Genomic DNA, 23,021 nt, shown 5'->3' with positions numbered 1-23,021 from the left:
GTTCACCCATGAAACTACATAGAAACATTATAACAGCATATTTAAAATCCAGGAATATTTAATCTGACATGCATATTTACACATAATATTACAGACATTAGAATGAAAGTGATAATGTAGAGATGTATTAACTGTTCACTCAAAAGATCCTCACATTGTGATGGTATTCACTCAGTCTTTTGATAATGTGATAACATGTTTTATTTACCACACACAGCCGTGACCTCAGTGGCAGAAGGGTACACGCAGCAGCAGCCCTCCCCTTTAAACACGCGCACACACCCCTTTAAACGCGTCACTCGCCCGGCTGGCTGGCTGGCTGGCTCGCATTTGGCTGTGTGGTGTGTGCGGTCGGACTGTGGTCGTGTTTCAGGTCGGGTCGTGTTGATAACGAAACACTTACGGACGCATTTCATCGCGGAGAGATGGGAATGTTGCAGAAATGGCTGTAAAAGAAATGTCTCTAACGCTTCTGGCCCTGGTTGGGTTGGCGGCTCTCGGTGATGGTAAGTTTCATGTGAGCGCGTCTCCGGCTTTTGTCTCGATGTGTTTTCCTGGACTGGGCATCGCCTGTTGTCGCTCCTCGTCATGGCGCTCTGTGTCGGGGATTTGGGCTAACCGTGTCTAGCTATAGCGTCGACCTCAGAGCCACGGCTGCTGTTTGTCCCGAACCAGAAGTCATGCCGCTTTGTTTGTGTTTGTGTTTTTTGTGTTTGACAAAAACTCGACGTGTTACTTGGTCGTTTATTGAACACGGAGCAAGTAGCTCAAACCACAACAACAACATGGTGGTGCTGTTTGTTTCGAGGCGCCAGCTAACGTTGGCTAGCTCACTGGATAATGGACTCTTTAAAGTTGAATATTGTTAATAATTGTGGTTCGTTTGAGAGCTACAAGACTGAAATAAAATCATTTATGATGGCGTAGAAGCACACCAGGTGGCGACTAATAACCCCACAGTCTCCTGTTGGTGTTTAAGTTATCTGTTGCTGTTATGCTAACATATTTACAAAACAATCTCTTGTTGGATTGTGACTGCTTATCACTGCTCTGGTACAGCACTCCGTGGTGATAGCAGACCGTGTGGTCACTTACAGTCTCCTCACATGTTGTGAGCCCTGGATGGAGCAGAACGGAGTCTCTGAATGAAGGCCTAACCTCGGTTGTGCATGAAATGTGTTTTTTAGAGAGTAAACACTGGCAGCTCTTACACTGGTGTCCATTTGTAAGGCGTGAAAAGGCTGCTTAGTGGCCTCCAGCAGAAAGTGAATGCTGGCGTAGGGTGACAACAGCCGTGCATTCAGCCGTCCCAGACACAAGTCAGAGTTGAAGTCTGGGTTCATTGTGATGGAAATGTGGCAAGTGGGGTCTTTTGAGGCGCCAGTTATGGGGCTGCTTCAGTCTGAATCCTCTCCGTCTGCCGGGGCAGCTGACACCCAGCTCCACACCACCAGGCCCGTGTTGTACTAAAACCTGCGCTTGCCTTTTGCAGCTTGTCTAATCATCTTTAACTTTACTCCAAACACCACACGTTTGCATCAGAATTTCACCATTTTCATTTGAGACACAAACATGTCTCGGGTGATGCAAACTTCCCCATTTGTTTTTGCCATTTGTCCTTTACCGTGTTGCAACTTGCCACTCAGCAGATAAATGAATACAAAAAAAAAGTAATACAAGTGCATGTTGTGCTTTAAATGGTTTAGTCATCGTTCCAATCATAAGTATTCCTCCCCCGCTTAGTTTAGATAAGGGTGCAGCAGCTAGAAAAATTATTACACCTGAATGGTCAGTGTTTGACTGGGTTACTCCAATATTAACAGTGATGTGTGTGTGTGTGTGTGTGGGGGGGGGGGGGGGGGGTTGACCTGAGCACACAGGGGCTTAGGGTGGGTTTGTCCAGCTGGCGGGGTCTGCTGTGTATGGGGCCCACAAGTCTGTCTGGAGCCATGGTTTCACACCATATAATGGATTACACCATGCAGGCACTGAAACCAGACAAACCTGAAAGTAGCTGTGCTTAGAGCAGACTCCAGGCCTGCAGTGGCAAATGTAGTATGTTTCTGTGAGAACACGCTTCACTCACAGCGCTGATGAATCTGTCACGTGTTGTTGACTTCATACGGATTACGAGTCACTAGTGTTATGGGAATTACATGCCTGTGTGACGCAGTCCGCCTGGGTGCATTGAACACAATAGCAATGTGATATGGGCACCGTGAACCACACTGCCGAGAAGTAGGGCGCGTCCCTCTCTTTCTCCTTTCCCTTATTATTCTCTATCGCTGTCATATAAAAGGTACTTTATCAGAATTGAATCTGTACTTTGTTATCTGTGCTCTCACTTCTGCTCTCACTCACTCATTCACTGCCACCATACGGTGCTGAATCAAGCTGTCCCCCCCCCCACACACACACACACACACACACACACACACACACACACACACACAGGTGAAAGGGAGGCCTTTGGTTAGATGAGCTGCTGTTATCTCGTGAACTCTGCACTCGCTTTTAGTCGCTCTTATCAAGACTATGCCAGAGTCTTGTCATTCCCTGATGTGCCTGTGTGTAAAATCAAAGACTGGGTGATTGGAAGAAGTCCCTACTTCGAACCTGTGCAGAGTTAAACTCTGCTACATGTGCTGTTTAATGTCAAATTGGATGTGAATGAGCTCAGGAAGCATGAGCTAGTCAGATTGGAACATGTGTACACCTGCCCATCAGATCAGAGCCAAGGGAATGTACAGAGAAAGGTTTAAACTCATTAGGTGCTTCAAAGGTGTGTGTGTGTGTGTGTGTGTGTGTGTGTGTGTGTGTGTGTGTGTGTGTGTGTGTGTGTGTGTGTGTGTGTGTGTGAGAGAGTGTGTGTGTGTGTGAGAGAGAGAGAGAGAGAGAGAGAGAGAGGTTGTAGTAAAGAGAGGGGTGTTGCTAATATTTCCAGGCTTAAGATGGAGAAAGTTGTTTTTGTTCCCAAATGTGTAGCAGTTGTCGAGGCGTGTTCTAGATAGACAGATGTTTTGGCTGCCGGGTCCCTGCAGCTAAATTATTTTTAAATTAAGTTACACATCCTCTGTATAAAATGTCAGGTTTACATCCCGGCCCAGACTCTTCCTCTTTTAAAAAATAAATAAATAAATAAATATGTGTTTACTAACAGTGTGCCTCTAGTGCTGCACTGAGTCAGTCGGGGTCAGGTCTGGGGTGGTCTAGTTTTCCCTCCATAATCACCGTATCGTTAATGACCTCCGATGGCCTGGAGGCACAGGGCCCTAATTGCTACAGCAGACAGCGTAGCCTCTGACTGACCCAGCTCCGCCATTACTGATGATGGACCACAGCAGATCACTACCACAGCAGAGCCGGCAATTTCACCTTCGGTTGGGCACTTATCCGTGCTGTTAATTTACTCGGGACACTTTGTCTTTGTATATATGTCGGTGGTATAATGACATCTGCTTTTTGCGCCGTACCTTGAATGTTGTTATTGTCACAGTGCACCCAGACAGTGTCTGTGAGTTCACGTCTATAGGGTTGAACCTGACACCCGTCCTCCATTATGCGTCTCTTTGTAGAGGTGTTTGATTTGTTTTTTTGTCACTTGTTGGAATGTAGATTAGATTGCTCTGCTTCACAGTTGAGCTTGAAGGTGTGCAGCCTACTGATTGCTGTGATCTCGGGGAGGGTAGTTTGTAAAGCATCTTTTGTTTGGGGGAATATAGAGCAAGTGTATATAATCTAGAGCTAGAAGTACAATTTAAACCACTATCTTTCACCTTTCTCAGGCCTCCCATGTTGACGTTGACTTAAAACAGAAGACGTGTCTCACTTGGCAGTTAATCATATTGGCAATGAACTCCAATATGCAATGTTGCTCCTTTTTTTGAAACGGTAAATATACTTTTATTAAGAGCACAGATGATTTCAATATGAATGTTACATCAGTCTTTGAGGCTGTCCCTGTTTATTTCCTACATCATCACAGCGTTAATGCCGGATTTATTGGATGATGATACCCAGAAGAAGTTGTTTTGGTGTCGGAGCATCATCTGATTATGTATTGTATGCAAAATAACAGTGCAGAAGCATCTTTTTTTTCTTTCTTTTTTTTCCATACATGCCATTGTCATCTACAATATAACGTTTTTGTTTTAAAATGGTATTCTGGTCTCATTCTTTAATTTCAGAAAATGGGATTTTACTGTATTATTAAAAAGAGAGAAAAACATTTCAGACGATACCCAGCTCTGGCTACAGTTTAGGATAACCCATATTGTAAGCTACAAAACTAAATTATACTTTTTCCCAATTGCCCTAATTTATGATGAGAAACAATATATATAACTCCTTTTTTCCAGTTAACGTGGAAGCCAAAGTTGTCAACTGTTAATGTTATCCAAACTCAATCAAATATACAATAACTTGCCCAAAAGAACAATTTGCATTTTGAACCGCAGTTATAGCAAGACAGAAAAGGGGTGTAATTGCTGAGTCTGTGGTCATTTTTTGATCTTGGGTCACATGGCAGATGCATTGGCTCAAAGCACTGCAACATACTGGGGTGTTATAGTAGAGGCAACATAGACCAGTTTGGGAATTTGAGCAGCGAGAAATCCAAAGTGAGCCTGTGCTCACATTTGTGTGCCTTTTGAAGTAATCCAGGGCAGCAGACACAGACAGGATGGGCTGTAGCCTGCAGGCTGGTAGAGATAGTAGATGCAGCTCCAGCCCCAGAGACTTCACTTGAGAATCAGATCAGTAATCTGACCCTGAGATGCAGACAAAGGTAATGACTTTCCTCCTTCCCCTAACATTGATTAGGACACAGTTGTGGTGTGTGTGTGTGTGTGTGTGTGTGTGTGTGTGTGTGTGTGTGTGTGTGTGTGTGTGTGTGTGTGTGTGTGTGTGTGTGTGCGCACCCGTGTGTGTGTGTGTGTGTGTTTGCACTCACACTGTCTGGTGGCGTCTGCTTGTCTTGATCAGCTCTTAGTCTGGTATCTATATGGATTTAATTTCAGCCAGTGCATTTTGGTAATGGTGCTCTGCTCCCCGTACACACACACACACACACACACACACACACACACACACACACACACACACACACACACACACACGCACCTGACTGTCTGTCTGTGTCGTTTAGCTCCCAGAAACCCACTGTATTTGTGTAACCCTGCGGCGAGCGCGCGTGTTTTCCACAGACTCTATCATCTTACCATACCAGAAAAGCTCACCTCCTGTTTTGACTGGGTTGCTGCGCATGAGTAGTTGTGAGCAGCACGTATACACACCGGCATGCTCACAGAACCCGGTCATTAAGGTTAATGTGTGAAGGTGTTTGGAGTGGGACTACGCTGTGGTTTTTAGCTGGGTCCAAGTTAAGGCGATGCTGGTTGTGGCAACAATGTTTTATTAATCCCATCCTCACCGTGTCTGCCGTTTCCTGCCTCAACATGAACGGAATGACAGGAACTTCACACACTAGCGGTTCAGAGGAGTCGCTCTTTGCGTCGTGCTCTCAACTCATTTTCCTCCACTGTTCCCTTTTCCTGTTATTTACCCCCCCCGCAAGTCAAAGTCTAGACTGGGTTTTAATGACGGTCGCAGCTGGTCACTTGGGCAGACCCCCAACCGCAGCCCCTGTAAGTCCTGCTCGTTGCCCCCCTCCCCTCCGTATTGTCCTGACCAACTTGGGACCGGCCCCCATCCTGTCTGACCAGGAGCAGCCCCCCCCCCCCCAAACGTTGGAGTTGTTACTGTTAGCCCTGGTCGGTCCCCCGTGCGCCGCCCATCCCCCCACACTGCTCCACGCAGAAGTGCGCTCCCCCACTCCACTCCGCTCTTTGTTCGTGCAGGGCCAGTCCAATCCCTCCTCATGTTGTCTTAATCTCCACACAAAGAACCAGTGTAAAGACCACCAATTACGTGGATACAAGAGCAGAGTTCACTCAAAAACCGCATACACGCCGGGTTCACTCAGATCCGTGTGTATCTAGGCTTGATATTACTCCTTCAAGTCGAGCTATGTAACACTTCTGCTCCAAATTCAGTGAGATATGCAGAGCGCTGTGCAAACATGGCATTTCAGTAAATGCCAGTGGGCAAGGATTTCTTTCTCAGACAGTGTTTGAATTAGTTGTGTACTTGTGCACCGTCTTGCTTGACATTAATTTAGAATTTTACTTCTTTTTAGTTTCATATTTCTTTTGTGAAATTCTGTCACGGCTTAGGTGATATAATATATTCTGATGGGTCACAGAGATTTTTCTAGAGAGGTTTCCCTTTTTAATATTTGTGGTTTTATTGGTTGTAATGAAAAGTGTTGCAGGGTAACGCTGCAATTCAATAAGCAAGACTGTTTAGTGGCATTATTGTTTTTTTTTACTTCAATATGATGAATGACCATAATTTGTTAGGTATTTGAGTAACTGAATCAGGTTATTTTTTTATCTATAAATGGTTTCCATATATGTGTGTGTGTGTGTGTGTGTGTGTGTGTGTGTGTGTGTGTGTGTGTGTGTGTGTGTGTGTGTATATATGTGTATATATGTATGAGACAATCTGTCATAGATGGTGTTCATATTGGCAGCCCGTAGTGTTGCCTCTTGTTTGTGTGGAAGCAGTCTACACATGGTAATTCCACAAGGTAGCCTTTAACGAAAGGGAAGACTTTACCACAATCCAAACTCTTGGTAGACCACAAACCATCCATGGCACACTCGTGGAGGGAATGTGTGTGTTTTCAGCCATGTTTGGTTTCCTTGCTGAGCCTCTGTCTGTACGTCTGTGTACCATCTGTCTTACCACACGCAGTCTCCATGATGGATGCTCATTGTAGATCATGGTGTTCTTATCACATCGCTGTTAATGTTGCTGAATATTGGAGCTGTGTTTGCCCCCGTTTGTCTCAAAAATGTATGTTTTTCTTCTTTAAGTGTTACTCATACTTTGAGGATGCATTGATCAAAATGGCTCCTGTCTGGTCTCACTAGGTGATTGATTTATTTCACTGAGAAGTAGTAAACATCAAGCCCACAAAAAGTGTGCAGCTTAATGGAAGAAGGGATTCAAGATGTCTGGATTTGATGATTGATATAGAGCATCTTCCAGCTTTCTAACCTACAGCTGTTACTCCTGTCATTCGTTATATTTGGTGAAACCATTTGCTCCACCAGTGCTGCAGATTGGCATGATGTGGCACACGGCTTGTTTTTCTCTCTTTATCAGGCCAAGCCTGCTTCACCTCTGTGTAATCTGCAGGAAATTCCATCTGCATGTGAACTGTGGTGAATTTGGACACACTCCATCGAGAGTTCCTGCCACTTTCCCGCTCGCCTCCTGGAGAGCAATACACACACACACACACACGCACACGCACACGCACACGCACGCACGCTAAAACACTAAACAGATGAGAAATGTTACTGTAACAAGGGTTCTACATTTCCAGTTACCACTCAGTGGACAAGCATAGACACATCAGCATACATGCAAAATATGCTCCCACACAAAGCTGAATTCTGGGAAGTTGCAAAGTGAAAGCCATTCCGATGACACCGGGTTTGTGGTTTTGGCCACTTTGGTGTTACATGCTGATGGCGCAATCAATTTATCACTCATCTGAATGAATGTACTCAAATTTGCTGACACCTTTTTGACAAACACCCAAGTTTGGTACAAACGGGGGAGATGAGTGAGCTCATCTGGTCAAAGAAACCCTCAGGATAAGACGCAGAGGATTAGTGGATGCTTGCCACTTTTAAAATCTTTTCTTTTCTCTGGTCCAGATATTGTCAGCGGTCCAACTGCTGCTGAGCCTCTTCTGTTTGAGGGGAAAAAGGATTTAAATTCCTCTCTGCTTTGTGTCTCCTCCTGTGTTGTTGTTGTTGTTGTTGGTACGATGGTCTCGTCTTCGCCAAGTCCAGTGTTTTGTCTTGAGTGTTCTAGTTTTTGTTTTGTTTTCTGACCAAGAATCAACTCTTGGTCTGTCACGCCTCACAAGCGGCCCTGTTGTCAGACAGTTGGTCATTTACCACTGACAGAGGTTCAGTTGAGCTTAACTGATTCCCAGGGTTTTTTTCACCATGTGAAAACTAGTCTCATCTAGCCTTGCCGGCTCCTGCTTTGCACTCCGTTTGGTTGTAGAAAACCTTGGAAGTAGCCTTTTGAGCTGACCTTACTCTAAATGAGAAGCATGTGTGACTCAAAATCACATTTCTCTCCAAATCTAATCAGTTTGCAGTTTCTCGCTCTCGGTTGCCCAACCGACTCTGGTTCAGTTTCAGATGTGGCAAATCTGTAAGGACTTTCTGGCACTGACCTCTTTTTGATTGTGAAGCTGGACCATCGTAGTTTTATTATCATGGCGGCGGCAGGAGTTCCATTGTGTCCGCTTTAATAAGGTACCAGTGCAGGAGTGTGTTGTGTTCAATAAAAAGTCCCGTCTCATTAGCTTAGACAGTGGCAGCTCTCTGTGTCGGTGTGAGAGAGGAATGGAGCAGAATGCTGCATTGGGGATTTGGCAGTAGCCCTCTTCCCTTGTTGGGTTTCACGTTGTCTGTCCCACTGGGCAAGTCTGTCTCCACCCTGCGTGTTTGGGTTCATCTGCAGTGAAGGATCTGATTTCAGGGCCGCCAGGGCCGTCTGGCTGCTGCGGCTAAATTCCAAACTCTGTCTGCATGTCACAAAATGCCCACAACTGAACGGGACACTTCAATCTCTAGATCCTGTGGTGAAACTGTGGGGTTAGCTTGCCCCCTGCTGGACATAATGGGGAAGTGAAATGTTTTTTTTAACCTCATGGCTCCATCTGAGGAATTGATATTTACTTAACTCTCTCTGTCCTTTTCCCCGCAGCTTTACGGTGTAACTGCACAAACTGTGAGAAGACTGGCTACGAGTGTGAAACAGATGGCGCCTGCATGGCCTCCACATACTACATCCAGGGGAAGGAGCAACACGTACGCATCTGTATCAACCGGGACAACCTGGTCCCACCCGGACAACCTTTCTACTGTCTGAGCGCTGAAGGCCTGCTCAACACACATTGCTGCTATGTAGATTATTGCAACAGCATTGAAGTCCCTGGTGAGGCACGGTCATCAAACATCAGAGCTCTTTTCAGTTCAACAGTGGCGCGGTTTCAATTTAAAGTAACCACCTCTGCTTCTCCGTCTCTTTTGTTTTCTCAGTCCCAACAAAGGAGGACTGGTCTGGCTCAGGGAGCTCCTGGGGCCCGGTGGAGCTGGTGGCGGTCATCGCAGGGCCGGTGTTCCTCCTCTGTGTGCTGCTGATGGTCGGTGTGTTCCTGTTCCAATACCACCAGAGGGCCTATAGCCACAGGCAGAGGCTGGAGGTAGAGGACCCGTCCTGTGACCACCTGTACTTGGCTAAGGACAAGACCCTGCAGGACCTCATCTACGACATGTCCACCTCCGGATCAGGCTCTGGTCAGTGCAAGCGGCCCTCTGCTGTGACATAATAATGTAATGGAAAACAAGTCCACAGGGAATGTTGGCTAATGTTTTTGTTTGTCTCTTCACTGCCCCCCTGCAGGTTTGCCCCTGTTTGTGCAGCGGACAGTGGCCAGGACCATTGTGCTGCAGGAGATAATAGGAAAGGGTCGTTTCGGCGAGGTGTGGAGAGGGAAGTGGAGAGGAGGAGATGTGGCCGTGAAGATCTTCTCATCCAGAGAGGAGCGCTCCTGGTTCAGAGAGGCTGAGATCTACCAGACAATCATGCTGCGCCACGAAAACATCCTGGGATTCATTGCAGCAGACAATAAAGGTGAGGATGTTTGTGGGCTGTGTGTCGACAGTAACAGTCCATTATCTTAGTTCAATTTAATCTACATGTTATTGCATGATGTCTGACTATTTTTTTGCTCTCTTTCAGACAATGGTACATGGACTCAGCTGTGGCTCGTGTCAGACTATCATGAGAACGGATCTCTGTTCGACTATCTTAACCGCTACTCTGTCACCATCGAGGGCATGATCAAACTTGCACTGTCAGCTGCCAGCGGCCTGGCACACCTACACATGGAGATCCTCGGCACTCAGGGTGAGATCAGCTGTCACGTTAAAGCACAGCATGCAATAAATAAATAAACTTAACTAGAAAGGTGCACTTAATAGAGTGCAGATCTCTGCCGGGTGTGTCTGCAAAGACCACTGCTGCATTGATTAAATGAACACAACCCACTATCGGCTAAGCCCCCATCTAGACACCAATGTGTCAAACACACTTCATTGAAACTCAAAAACAAGCCGTGATGTATGCAGGCAATCGGCTCAAAGTCGTCGTATACAACACGTCATGCTAAAAACCAAGCTGTGTACAGGTACAGTAGTGTGGGTACTGGGAGTTCTGTTAGCCAAACGCACCTTACAAAGCAATTAAAGTGAGCTGCAGAGCAGCGGCCGAGAGGCACGCAAGCAATAAAAGGTGTTTGGAGAAAGATTAGCCGTGGTCGGACATAGAGATGCACACTCACTCACTCATTCACTCACTCACTCACTCACTCAGGCACACACATGCCTGATCGCATGATCCTGCTGGCTGAGATGATGATAATAATAACAATCATCATCATCATCTGGGACTTGAGAGTTAAGTAAGTGCTATTTCTGCTGAGCTCTTGATGCAAATGATGTGTTGTCTGTTCTCCTGCAGGTAAGCCTGGCATTGCTCACCGAGACCTCAAGTCTAAAAATATCCTGGTGAAGAAGAACGGCATGTGTGCCATAGCTGACCTCGGCCTGGCAGTCCGCCACGAGTCCATCACAGACACAATCGATATAGCGCCGAACCAACGCGTAGGCACTAAGAGGTAAATGTTTGCACAGTCAGTCACTCAAACACACACAAGTAGAAGTCTACATAACCTGTCTACAAACCCCACGAGAAGATCACATTAATGAGCCACACTATTGAACTGTCTGATACGTTTCTTCACAACAATGAACGCGTCACAGTAGAATAAGTCCGACGTTCAACACTGTCCTGCTGCTGTAAAGCTGAAATTAGTCCCTTTCTTTGGAAATTATTTAACCGTACACATATTTTTGAGCCGTTTTCAGCAATATCCAATGAGCTGGGGCTGTGTGCCACAAACCGGGTGGAAAAGTCTGAAAGTAGTGAGAGATGCATTGTCTAAATATTTTACTGTCCACCTTCAGGTATATGGCTCCAGAAGTCCTGGACGAAACCATCAACATGAAACACTTTGATTCCTTCAAGTGTGCTGACATCTACGCGCTGGGCCTCGTGTACTGGGAGATTGCACGTCGCTGCAATGCAGGAGGTAAGACCACAAACAACAGCAGCTGATGTTATTTATCTCAATGAATCCGTCAAATGAACCGGGAGCATGAAACCAGCGACTGAGAATACTTCCACACTGTGTACTGCAGGTATCCACGAGGAGTACCAGCTGCCCTACTACGACCTCGTACCCTCCGACCCCTCCATAGAGGAGATGAGGAAGGTGGTGTGTGACCAGAAACTCAGGCCCAATGTGCCCAACTGGTGGCAGAGCTACGAGGTATATCTCACTCAATGAACACTTTGCACCTACAGCAGACACATTCAGTGGCTGTAGAGAAAAGCAGGCATCAGGTTGAGCAGAACAGGACGTCCTGGCAGCTAATTTTTCAATCATTGTTAATTATTTAATTCCATTGTTATCATTTTGTTAGTCCAAGGTGTTAAGTTAACCTATATCCTACATCACATGTTCTTATATCCTTTCAGAATAGTGCAGGGCTCAACATTGAAAATTTGAATAATTTAATTATTATTATCAGTCAGCTTTGATAGTAGGAATCAGTGCTTCAAGTGTTTTGGACTAAAACATGTTTTTGTTAATCTAACCTGTGTTCCCTTCCCTGCAGTCGCTGCGTGTGATGGGTAAGATCATGAGGGAGTGCTGGTACGCCAACGGAGCGGCCAGACTGACGGCCCTGCGCATCAAAAAGACGCTGTCTCAGCTCAGCGTGGAGGAGGACGTCAAGATGTGAGCGGCGAAGCGGTGTGCTGGAGACGCACAACCGGACCACACTCCCATAGGAAACGAACACTAAAGACAGACTGCAAATGAAAACCCTGCCAGTTTTAAAGCCACACTCCAAGTTGTGACGAGGCCTACCTCACCTTTTTAGCCAAAACTACTGAGAGTCACCCTCCCCCCTTTTTGACTTTACTCCCCCCCCCCCCCGCGTCCCTTTTGTTCCTCGTGTCTCTTCCCTGTTCCCCCCTTCTCCATGGGCCACAACACTACCACTGTTAATATCATCACAATCAACCTTTTTCTGTCTTTTCATTTCCCATGGCAGGAATTATGACTATTGTACAGTGACGGGATTATTTAGTCTGATCTCTTTTACCTCTCTGAAACACGTCCCATGACGGACTAACCTTGTCCAGAAGAGTTGAGAATGTTTTATGTTGAAGAATAATAACACTGGCCATGCAGCATTACATTATGTTGCTGTGTGTGCGTGCGTGCGTGCGTGCGTGCGTGCGTGCGTGCGTGTGTGTGTGTGGAGAAAAGAGGCTGAAGCACTGTTTCTAGTCGTGTGTAAAAGGTGTCTGGACTACTAGCATGTTTCTAAGACACTGGGATGTCCTCTGGTGTAGGCTGTAGCTCATTAGACAATTCCAGTAATGGGACGTTTAAGCATGAACACCCACATGTTTGCTTTTTTTTTTTTTTTTTAACCCCTCACTTGAATATCCTTCAAACAGAGATGAGTTGCACTCAACTGTAGCTTCCTCATCATGTGTTACACCTGCAGGTATCACACAACCCATGTGGTCCAGAGTCCTGTTAGTTTAAAATGTGACCGGGGGGGGGGGGGGGGGGGGGGTGTAGCGTAGCGTTCGGGATGGTTTGACGTTTATTTATTTGTCGATAGTTTTTATTTCATATCGATGAACACTGTGAGATGAGATGTGACGAGCCAGAGTCTAATATGATATGAAAATGAATGTTGTAGTTCAGTCCAAGTCTTCACCATCTGTCAGACGTTAGGTTAACGGGTTGTTGTGTTTATTTTACGAAGAAGAAGAAGAAGAGCGCAAATATGGATGTCGCCATGACCCCCGTTCGTGACAGGCGATATCATCATCACTGGGCAAATCTGAGGCATGAAATTGCAACGGAAAATACTGTTTGTTTTTTTTCTTTTTAAATATATTTTTGTGTTTTGTGTAAAGACATCATAACGGGTGTTTTCTTTTGACATTAGACACTACTGATGATGGGTACATATGATTTGTATATAAAACATTCATTTTTTGCTTTAACGGTACTTTCAGAGGTCTGTTTTGGTTTGTCTGCATGGTTTCTAACTGCCAGGAAATAGACTGTCATCTGCTGGAAGTTGTTTTTAACTTTGCTCCTCTCATGGCAATTTGGTGGTACTACTGATCCCAGATAATTCTGCTGCAACCTGTTGTTGTTGTTGTTGTTGTTGTTGTTGTTGTTATTATGTATATTTGTTGAGTTCTTTTCAGAGTTCAGTAATTCAGATCTGTTTCTACATCATGTCCTCCGGGGTGACATCTCTTTCTCATTGACACTGGAATATTTAGATGCCTCATGTAATCTTGAATTCTGATGAAGCCAACGGCGATTTATTCAGAAGTAAAGACGGCTGCTGACGGTTCACCCACAGGGAATATACGGTTAGATGTGAAAAGTAGTTGAGACGTTTTAACCTCAAAGACTGACGTGCTATAAAGTGAATCTGCATGTTTTCATTCTACTTTGTCATCTTGTCTGCAGACAAATCTATGAAAGTATTACACTGACAGTCGTCACAGTTGGGCTCTGCACTGTTATGTCCACATGGGTTTTTAGTTCATGTTATGTCATCACTTGATCCAGAATCCCTGTGTCCCGTTAGAATTCCATTTTGCATGCTGTCTCAAACACTGGGTCCTCTGCACTGAGGTAGATGAACTTAAGACTTCCCTTCTTCCTACCTGTTGTTTTCTTTCTGTTCGGGTCGTTGGCTTGTAGCCCAGAAGTGTTGCTGCTACTGTTAACATGGGTGGAGGTTCAGCAGGCGGACCGGAGAAGGAGAGCTGGAAGAGAAAAGAGGGAGACTGCTGTCAGTTGAACCAAAATTGTCAAAAACACTCCTGTCCATGTTTGGTTTGTTGCCATGGGTATATGACCATCAGACATCCTGTTCATATGTAATACTTCAATCTTTCAAAAAAATCATGTTGTGCAAATCTTTTCAGACTTAGTTTAAAAGTGTATATAGATGATATACAATAAATTCCTCTTTTTCTTATCTGGGACTGTGGTGCTCATTCAGGATGCTATGCAGTGTTTTCATTGTCTTGTTCTGCTCCAGTTGTAGAAAGTTAACATGCACACAATCAGTGCTGGTGGTAGATCCACTGGAGTGTTAAAGCTGATCTCTCCAGCTGCGGAGCCTTGCCAGCTGTACCTATATGTTTAAAGAGTAACGTAACCCACAAGCATTTTAATGCTACATATGCGTTATGAATATGCACAGCGACTGCCCTCTACTGGTTGAAACCTGGCTGTTGAAATGTAATATTGTAATTTGCTGATCTAGAGGTAGGTGAGGTATAGAGTGCTGCAGGAATGAGTCCTAAGTCAAGTCAATGAGTTTTTTGAATGTGTTTGGTTAATGTTTGAAATAAGTTCTGTGGTTAACACAAGCTTAAAAGATTTTATTGCACGTATTCCTATGAGAATTAGGACACTTTTAAGTGCGTTGGAATAAGCAGTTGCTCTGATGCTGCTCCTTCTTCAGAGGCAGAACTTTAAAATAGAAAATTACAATGACAAAAATCGCAGCAAAATCACCCTTCTGGTCCAAGTTGTCTTTCCCAGTTTATTTTTGCGATTCAGAAGAAAGTCTCTAGATTCCATTCACATTTTGCACAGGTAGATAGAGATAAGGTATAATTGGTAAATGTTCCCTTTAAACAACAGGTGTTGCTCTCTGTAATCAATCCTCTTGTACACCTGACCATTAAAAGGTACTCCACTAATTTAGCATTGCACTTCTACATCGTCTGACATCGTCTGAAAAAAGGATCAAAAGTCGTGTTGTGTGCATTCTTCTAACCTGGAGCTACATAACCCACAGTGAAGAACAACCTCAGTGAGGTCTGAGATCACTTCCTATTAACTCCAGACTACCAGATTCCTATTGTGGAACCAGACTCTCATCAACTTGTTTAAACTGGATGATAAAATAAATGTCAACATTCTGAACTCGTGGTTCATTTGCTTGATTTTTCATGGAAGGTTAAGCTCTCCCAACGAATTACGACCATCTGCCATCACGTGACCAAATTGCCATTATTAGGTCACGTGATGTCAACAGAGCCGTCTCCATAGCTGCCTGCCAAACTCAAGCCACTGGTGGAGGCAATGAGATGTGACAGAAAGCTCCAAAATAAATGTTAGTAGACCTATTTTTATTATTTCAAGAAGGAACCTTCAAGATAAGAATCAATGCCGCGTGAAGTTTGAGTTTAAAAAAAAGAATTAGCACATATTTAAAATGCATTTTATTTTCTTTTACAAGAAACAAAAGCAGACAAAGAAATAAGATGAAGGGAAAAGGGAGTGGGAAAGCTGTATATAAAGAGATGCAACTTCTGGCGTCCTGAAAAAAATATGTACAATTCAAAATAATATCCATACAAAACATGCCACATACAATAAAAATGATCATTATATTTATTCATATTCCCTAAAAGTATCTCTGCTGTACAGATGCAACATCTTTTTAAAAAGTAGGTGAGGTTAAAAAAAACCTTCAATTTGAGCAAACTTTATTAAATTATAGGATATGCAGAGAATTTAAATTAAGATTCAGAGAAGTTAAAAATTATTCAGGCTAAAATCCAGTGAGCGGCATAATGTCTCGTCATGGTCTTCCTTTGAAATAGAAACATACCAAAAAATATATATATCACTGCTTCAGATACTTGATCAATATCTACCACTTTAGAGAAGTTCTCCGTTATACTATGAGAGTGCAATTCATTACCAGGTTAAGTATGGGATTAACTTTGAGTATTACATCATAACATACATTAGGCCAAGTAACCATTTCACAAGGTTTACCAACACATTCACTTCTATAGGGAAGATATCAAAAGCAAAACACTAACAATAGTCTAGGGAATTCAAGATTTTCCATTCAAGAGTATATTAATCCAATTGTGAGCGATTAAGGGACAGGTTTTGGTAATCAACAAGCAGTAGCATAAATAAAAATAAAAATAAACACGAACAATATTACATAAATACAAATGCTATGCACCATTGTACTGCTTTATGCAAGAAGTGATTCTCATGTCTAATCACCGACCGTCCACATGAATCCAAACAGTTTCGTAATCACACCGGCTTCTCGTCGCAATTGATTTGAGAAGACCAGACATTTTCCTCAAACCTATTTTAACAAACTTGTCTCTGAGAGCTTATAGCAAAAACACTAATAGAAAAACAGGTAAATGCAAAACACTCTGGTTCATATACATAAAGATATTAGTTTGCCATTTTACATATATTTATATTTATATACAGCTTTTATCTTTGTTAAAATGATATCCAGTGGTTGATTTTTTTCAATTTTATTTCTCTACACTTTTTGACTTTGATTACAAAGGGGCTGGATAAAGAGTTGCTGTCCCCTAATGCATATACTATATATACAGTTTGTACAACTTTGCATTTTTAATTCATGTGAGGTCTTAGGTTAGGGAAAAGGGGGGAAACAAAGTAGTATGGGAAGGTGGAGTTTTAGTAAAGCTCCCTTTAAAGACTATTTTCATTCATCTTACATAGAAATGAAAACAAATGCCCTTTTTTTCCAATAAGTCTTTCCCTGCCATCAGTTCAGCCTTGAGAGGACAGTACCAGCACTAGAAAAGCACACTACAGGGGAAGTAGAAACACTGCAGGCTGTACTCAGGCAGAGGAAGACTTACTACAGTAAAGTTTAACAACAGTCCACTAAACACCAAGAGAGGAAGAGGCATGATTCAAAGTTCAAGGTTGTGAAAAGATTTGAGTTATGGGGGGGGAATAAAAAACATTTAATGGGACAGTAGTCATGCATCCACCGGCTGGTTTTCAACAAGTGGTACTTCAATGTATGAAGCAAACAAGCAAAATGTACTTGGTTAATGTCGGACTTTTGTCGTCTTCTTCAAAGACTGTGTCCTGTGACCCGAGAGCCATTCACTCACACCATCGCTGTTTCAAGCAACTTATAAAAGGATGTTATTGTGCTTTCACACAGCTGATAAACATGGTTTTTGAGACGCATAAATAAAAAGAACAAAACGCTACATCAAGATCCAGGAGGATTTGGTGGCATACAGGACACCTGCTAAGCTTCTGATTGTGATTTTAATGCAATATCTTATCAAAACTGTCATATATTTCCTCTGTATAAACAATTCATGAATAATAATTATGTTGGCTCATTATTGTAAATCATTATCAGCATAGAGTAGATAGAGCAAACCTGCTGCTTAAAATTCCCTGCTTGTCCGAGAAGGCTAAGCCCATAAAAACACACCCCCCCCCCCCCCCCCATTCCACAGTAGCAGTTAACAGTTTTTATACAAAGCAGTCGCTTCCCGCTAAATCAATGAGGTAGACTGGGTCCAACTAACCCACCTTGGGACTCCACACAGTCAGAACATCGGGTTCCTCTGGAGCCACAGATCAATAGCATCTCAAATTTTATATTAACTTACATCTTTTTTTTTTCTTTTTTTTTCTTTTTTTTTTCTCCATCGATCATATGCAGTTCTTTACACAGAGCCACATCGAGATTGTCTAGCTAGCCAATATCCGTGTTGTCTTCATTGATGACTTGATGGGAAAAGTGCCTTTTCTGGGAGGTGATGGGGGGGAGGTGTGGTCAAGGTGGGACAGGAAATAGGTCCGACTTAAAACATAAAAATGCATCATTAGTTCATTCTTAGTATTTTAAAAATGGCTTTTTGTCGAAGCTCCGGGTGAGCTCTGCACTACGCGTATTGATATCAGAGGGTTAGAATCATTTGGTAGATGTTGAGGATTGTTTTCCAGCCACTGTGAGATTATTGAGAACAGTCGAGGAGGGAAAAGGGTTTTGGCTGAGGAAACGGTGATTCACTAGTCCAAACATGAAAGTTAATCCCACCATCAAGCTGCTGTTGATGGAGGTGGTCAGTTGCTTTTATTGATTTAATGCTCTTCAAACCTTTGGCTACAGGTGTCAACGCTTTAGTCTTTCAACGACTGAGGCCAGCATCCCTCCACAACTTTCACAACAGCTTATGCACTGGCTATGTAGGATTCAAAGGCTTTGGCGCAGGCGTGTTCTGGCACCAGTGAGAGGGGAAGGTTTCCATTGTTAGTTCATCCACTTTCTGCAATTCCAGGCTCCACAATGGCAAGGGATCTTGTGCTGGTCGTCCTCGAAATCAAACTGGTAGTCGTAGGTCAGCTGGAAGTAAGAAAGAAAGTTAATGATAAAATGAAAGATGTGTAAGAGTGAGTAGCAGTTGGTTTTCTAAAGGCACTGCACCTCCTCTCCCTTAGGGATCCTGCGGCTGGAAATTATGATAATCTTGTCTTCTTTGTCAAACGTTACGACTTCTGCAACACAGTTCGGCGCACAGGAGTGGTTGACGTAGCTGGAAAGGAGAAAAAATAAAATAAAAATCATTAAAAAAAAAAAAACATACTTTTTTCAAGGGTTTGAAAAGAGGCAACCAATCAAACACTTACCGAGCTGGGCCTCCTGTCAGAGTGGCATCAATCACCTGCTCGTTGTTGATGCGGAACATGTAGATACCGCGGTTCTAAGAAAGAAAAAGAGAATGAAGGTTCATACACACTTTCAAAATCATAACTTACATTTTGTACAGTTCTCATTTTCTTGTTGGTTCAAAAAGTGCCAGTGTTCAGTTGGCATACCTGGAACTCGTAGATCTTCTCGCGGCGATTGGCCACTTCGTTGCGGATCACAGTGCCGATGTATTCGATGACCATGGTGTGCTTCTCCAGATCCTTCGCAGCGTACAGACCCAGGCCCTGAATGCGTGATCGGGCCAGATACACGTTATTCTTCCACTCCGTCTTCAGGCGTCGATACTGGGACGACTTGGAGTGGACAAACTGCTTGCTGTACGGTGTGTTGAGCTCTCCAGTGAAGGTGCTCTGGTAGGCCTTTGACACGCTGGTGCTATTTAGAGTATGAGGCCTTCAGACAAACAGAAGATGTGAGTGGGTATGCAGTCATTTGGAAGATACATTTAGAATGTATTATCAAGTATGCTTCTTATCTACTATAAAGGAATATGTTGCCAGGTGGAGGGTAAACTGTATAATTACTGAAATATGAAGATAATGAATAAAAACGGTATAATTGGCTTTATTGCTATGCTTCGCTGATGTAATGCTTATTGAGATATTGTACAAAAGTATTAAAAATGAACTCAACAAGCCTCATGGCTACCGTTAGCTTCTTGTAGCTTATCGCTAATGTAGTGCTGCTTTACCTCTTGCACTGTGTGGGGACTTTGGGTTCAGAGCGAGCAGAGCCAGTGGGGTTGATCATGAGAGGGAGCTCCATCAGAGGGTGCCGGCCATATCGGAACAGGTAGTTCTGGCAGTTCTCTACTCCAGGCAACTAAAAACACAACAAACAAAAATAAATGTTAATCATGCACTTTGACAGTAGAACCATTAACGCAGGCCTTCATTTTGGGTGTGGTCAAGGTTCTGTATAATGTCACGTCTAGAGATGCAACGATCGATCGGCTGCCGAGCAGTTAGTCTTCATAATTCATTTTTTTACCGATTAAAATTACAGACGTGTGACGCCACCACATAATAGTTTTGCATCAACAAAGTGCGGCACAGAGAGTAACATCACAGCCACACACGCACTGAAGAACTTCCACAACGGTGACATGTGAGTGTGTAGCTCGTTTGTGGACAGAGAGAGGTCTACAAGAGGTTACACTGATTTGCATTATGATGCTTTCAAGCTAGTCAAAAAAAATATTGTATTGGGCAAATGTAATCTTGTAAAATATAAAATATACAAGGAGGGAATTAGGACCTTTTTAACACCATCTCTAAGCAGCTTATAACAATTAAAAATCTAAATGCCAAGATTTTTTTTTTTTATCAAAGTATTTAAATAAATATACAATATTGTATTTCCTAATTTTAATTGTGTTTTATGTAAAAAAAAAAAAAAAAAAAAAAAAATTTAAAAAAAAAAATCACAACAAAGTAAAAGGATAAATAATTTCCAAAGTCGCTGTTAACAAAAAATCTAAATGTTTTCAGGACAGTGGTAGATCAGCATTGGCCTAAAAAAATTGCATTCGGTGCATCTCTAGTTCCGTCTGCTTGTGACGTTTGCTTTAGTCTATAAAAATCAATCAGCTGACTTTTTCAGCTTTGCCTGAATTTCAAATCTTAAACTGATTTGGCAATTATAAAATTACCTCAATTAAAAAAGAAAATGTTTGTCAGAGACTAAATCAAATGGGGGACAAAGTGATACATTGTCCTGCTGCATATTCTTACCGACTCGGTGATACGCATGACAGCATGAACGGTGAGGCCATACATCTCCTCTCCCTTGACATGTTCAGTGAACAGCTTCAACATGGACGAGTCATCTCGGAGTTTAGCCACCTCCTGAACCACCCGTTCCCAGATCCCTAAAGACACAAGGTGGTGCATTAAACAGACAGTGGTCAAGAGAGTTATTTCAAGTGGAAAAGTACAACACAGAAATACTACGTCATATAAAGTGGGAGCAGTGTATGAATTCTTACCCTCTGGAGTAGTGTCACGGTACTGCAGATCCTCCATGCCGTGCTCCAGAACACGCACCTCAAACAGGGGACGACCGTCGTCCTCGTTGATGCGGCAGCGGTAGCGACATCGCTTGTTGGGCACACGCGTGCTCCAGTAGATGCGTGTGGCCTCATAGCCAACAGGGAAAATGGCAGTGGGCGAGTGGAAGTTGGCCATCTGGGATGGTAGCAACTGGCCAACAGCGTGAAAGATGAGACCGCCCACACGGAACAAGTGGATACGATCGCCTCGCTGTAAGATGCTGGCAATCTGCTTCACCTCATCCCGCTCGATGTAGACGCGCCGTAAAACGGCAAACATGCTGAGCTCGTCTTCACTGGGGCCCTTCAGCTTATGCTGCGTGCACAACATGGTCTTGTCCTTGAAGAACATGCAGCGCGCCCGGATGGCACACGCAAAGTGGTAGACGTTCGGGCAGCGAATTCTGTTACAGCTGTTGGTGGCGCCCGTTTTCTGGCAGTACGCGCAAAGAGTTCGCAATCCACGACGCAGGGCTACCTCCACGTTGATAAGGGCTCCCCCCTGCGTCTCATACACCTCTGTGGACCACAGGGCACAGTTGAGGTGCACCCACAAGTCCACGTCAATGTTAAGCAACCGGGCAGGTCCGTCTGTGGCGCCATCACCTTCGTCGTGGCAGAAGCAGCATTTACGTTTGTCCCGAGGCAGCCTGTCTGGTCGAAGAGTGATGCGTAGGCGTTCCATTAGCTCAGACACCTCACGGCTGCTTTCTTTCTTAGACCCACCTTTACGTATTGTGATGACGATCTGAAGACGTTTCCAGCGAATCCCCTTCCATTTTTTCACTTTGGGATGTACCACCTCCTCATCAGGGGAGAGAGGCCTGCGTTGCTTGACAGCCTTAGGGGAAGACTCCATGTTGTTAGGAGAATCTTGAGGAGGTTGAGCTGGATCAGCAGACACATCCTCCTCCTTGATAACAGCACTGAGAAGGACTTCAGTTGGCTCAGCAGGAACAGAAGGATCTGGAACTGCAGAGGCAGTTGCCGGATCAGTAACCGACTCTGGAGCAGCAACTTCAGGCTCTGTGACATCAGTTGGTTGAGCAGCGTCAATAGTAGGCCCATCGTCCTGTTCAGTCTCAGTCTTGATCTGGACAATGGTGGGACTGGAGGGAGGCGAGGATGGAGAAGGTGACTTTTTGGAAGGTTCAACATCACTAGTGGGAACTGGGACAGATGGGGAAGGACATGGAGGGGATGGAGATGGTGGTGGAGATTCTTCCACTGGTATAGCAGGAAGGTGGCGCACATCCAAGTCATTTACTTTGGTTGTGTAACAGTGCTGGGCCGGCTGGTCTTCTTTTTCTTGGAATTCCTAGGAGAAAAATGTACATGTGATACAGCGCTAAAGAAATATATAATGAACAACATTTGATTAAAAAAAAAAAGATCAAGAATTTTAAAAGTTCCCAAGACTGACCTGTTTAATAAGTGCCAGAATGTCCACTTGTTTCTTCAATGTACAGCCTGGTAGAGACACATCAAACTGCCTCAGCCAGTCATCCTGACTGGGTGAAGCACCGTCCTTTGTACACAGAGCCCCTAGAAAACATGACAATATTAGTCTTTAACTACAGGTTAATTGTCACGAGCCACACTCACGCCATGTTGTTGTGATTGTCCTGACCCAGTGAGACAACAGGAACAAGCCCAAACAATAATCTCTAAATGCATACCTGACTGGTCAGGTCCTTTCCCAGGCCCATCCACTACAGGCATGTCAGGGTTCTGAGGAGGGAAAGTCACCTCATAAGAACCCGGCATTCTGATATTAAGCAGCTGGGCCATGGCCATCATGACATGGTTCAGTTTCTGTAGAGAGAAAAACAAAAAAATGTCAGTTATGTATTTTAAGGCATAGTTAGCACAAACTTTAAACAGGATGTAATGATGCAATGCAATGAAATAATGGCTCAGTACCTTAGCTGCAGCAGATGACAATGTGAATGTAACAGACACTTCATTGTTTTTGGCCTTGTCCCAATGGTTAGATGTGGCAACAACCTTGCTATCAGCTGCTTCAAATGGTTTGTTTTCTGGAAATGCTACAAAAGAAAATGTGTACATAATTGTTTTGCATTTTAATAATA

At 43.8% G+C, this 23,021-nt stretch overlaps 2 protein-coding genes across 6 annotated transcripts in view; one reads left to right on the top strand and one right to left on the bottom strand.

The window, feature by feature from the left end:
- Nucleotides 1-305: 305 nt before the first annotated feature.
- Nucleotides 306-14,309, top strand: acvr1ba (activin A receptor type 1Ba). Its single transcript, XM_068732740.1, has 9 exons — nt 306-506; nt 8,860-9,090; nt 9,195-9,452; nt 9,559-9,789; nt 9,898-10,065; nt 10,678-10,834; nt 11,184-11,308; nt 11,418-11,548; nt 11,898-14,309. Exons 1-9 carry the CDS (start codon nt 443-445, stop codon nt 12,021-12,023), a joined length of 1,491 nt encoding a protein of 496 aa, XP_068588841.1. The 5' UTR covers nt 306-442; the 3' UTR covers nt 12,024-14,309.
- Nucleotides 14,310-17,611: 3,302 nt separating this feature from the next.
- kmt2d (lysine (K)-specific methyltransferase 2D) overlaps nt 17,612-23,021 on the bottom strand; it is a 30,392-nt gene continuing 24,982 nt past the window's right edge. For all 5 annotated transcript variants that reach the window (XM_068733582.1, XM_068733585.1, XM_068733586.1 and 2 more), the window contains exons 46-55: nt 22,852-22,976; nt 22,608-22,743; nt 22,352-22,473; nt 20,866-22,246; nt 20,612-20,748; nt 19,570-19,700; nt 18,986-19,271; nt 18,797-18,870; nt 18,594-18,702; nt 17,612-18,512 (exon numbers count right to left, since the gene is read on the bottom strand). In XM_068733582.1, coding sequence (XP_068589683.1) covers nt 18,420-18,512; nt 18,594-18,702; nt 18,797-18,870; nt 18,986-19,271; nt 19,570-19,700; nt 20,612-20,748; nt 20,866-22,246; nt 22,352-22,473; nt 22,608-22,743; nt 22,852-22,976 — 2,594 coding nt within the window. In that variant the 3' untranslated portion in view covers nt 17,612-18,419. The remainder of the gene's footprint in view (nt 18,513-18,593; nt 18,703-18,796; nt 18,871-18,985; nt 19,272-19,569; nt 19,701-20,611; nt 20,749-20,865; nt 22,247-22,351; nt 22,474-22,607; nt 22,744-22,851; nt 22,977-23,021) is intronic.

This window comes from Cebidichthys violaceus, unplaced genomic scaffold (assembly GCF_023349555.1).
Source record: "Cebidichthys violaceus isolate CVI_PGR_0920_01 unplaced genomic scaffold, fCebVio1.0.p SCAF_6, whole genome shotgun sequence".
In the NCBI taxonomy this organism is placed as follows: domain Eukaryota; kingdom Metazoa; phylum Chordata; class Actinopteri; order Perciformes; family Stichaeidae; genus Cebidichthys; species Cebidichthys violaceus.
The sequence above is the reverse complement of the archived record's forward strand: the minus strand, read 5'-3'. Positions and strand labels throughout refer to the sequence as shown.

Coding starts and splice junctions, on each gene's coding strand:
- acvr1ba (XM_068732740.1), top strand. CDS start 443: ATGGCTGTAAAAGAAATGTCTCTAACGCTTCTGGCCCTGGTTGGGTTG. Junction 9,091..9,194: donor CAACAGCATTGAAGTCCCTG/GTGAGGCACGGT, acceptor TTGTTTTCTCAG/TCCCAACAAAGGAGGACTGG. Junction 9,453..9,558: donor CACCTCCGGATCAGGCTCTG/GTCAGTGCAAGC, acceptor GCCCCCCTGCAG/GTTTGCCCCTGTTTGTGCAG.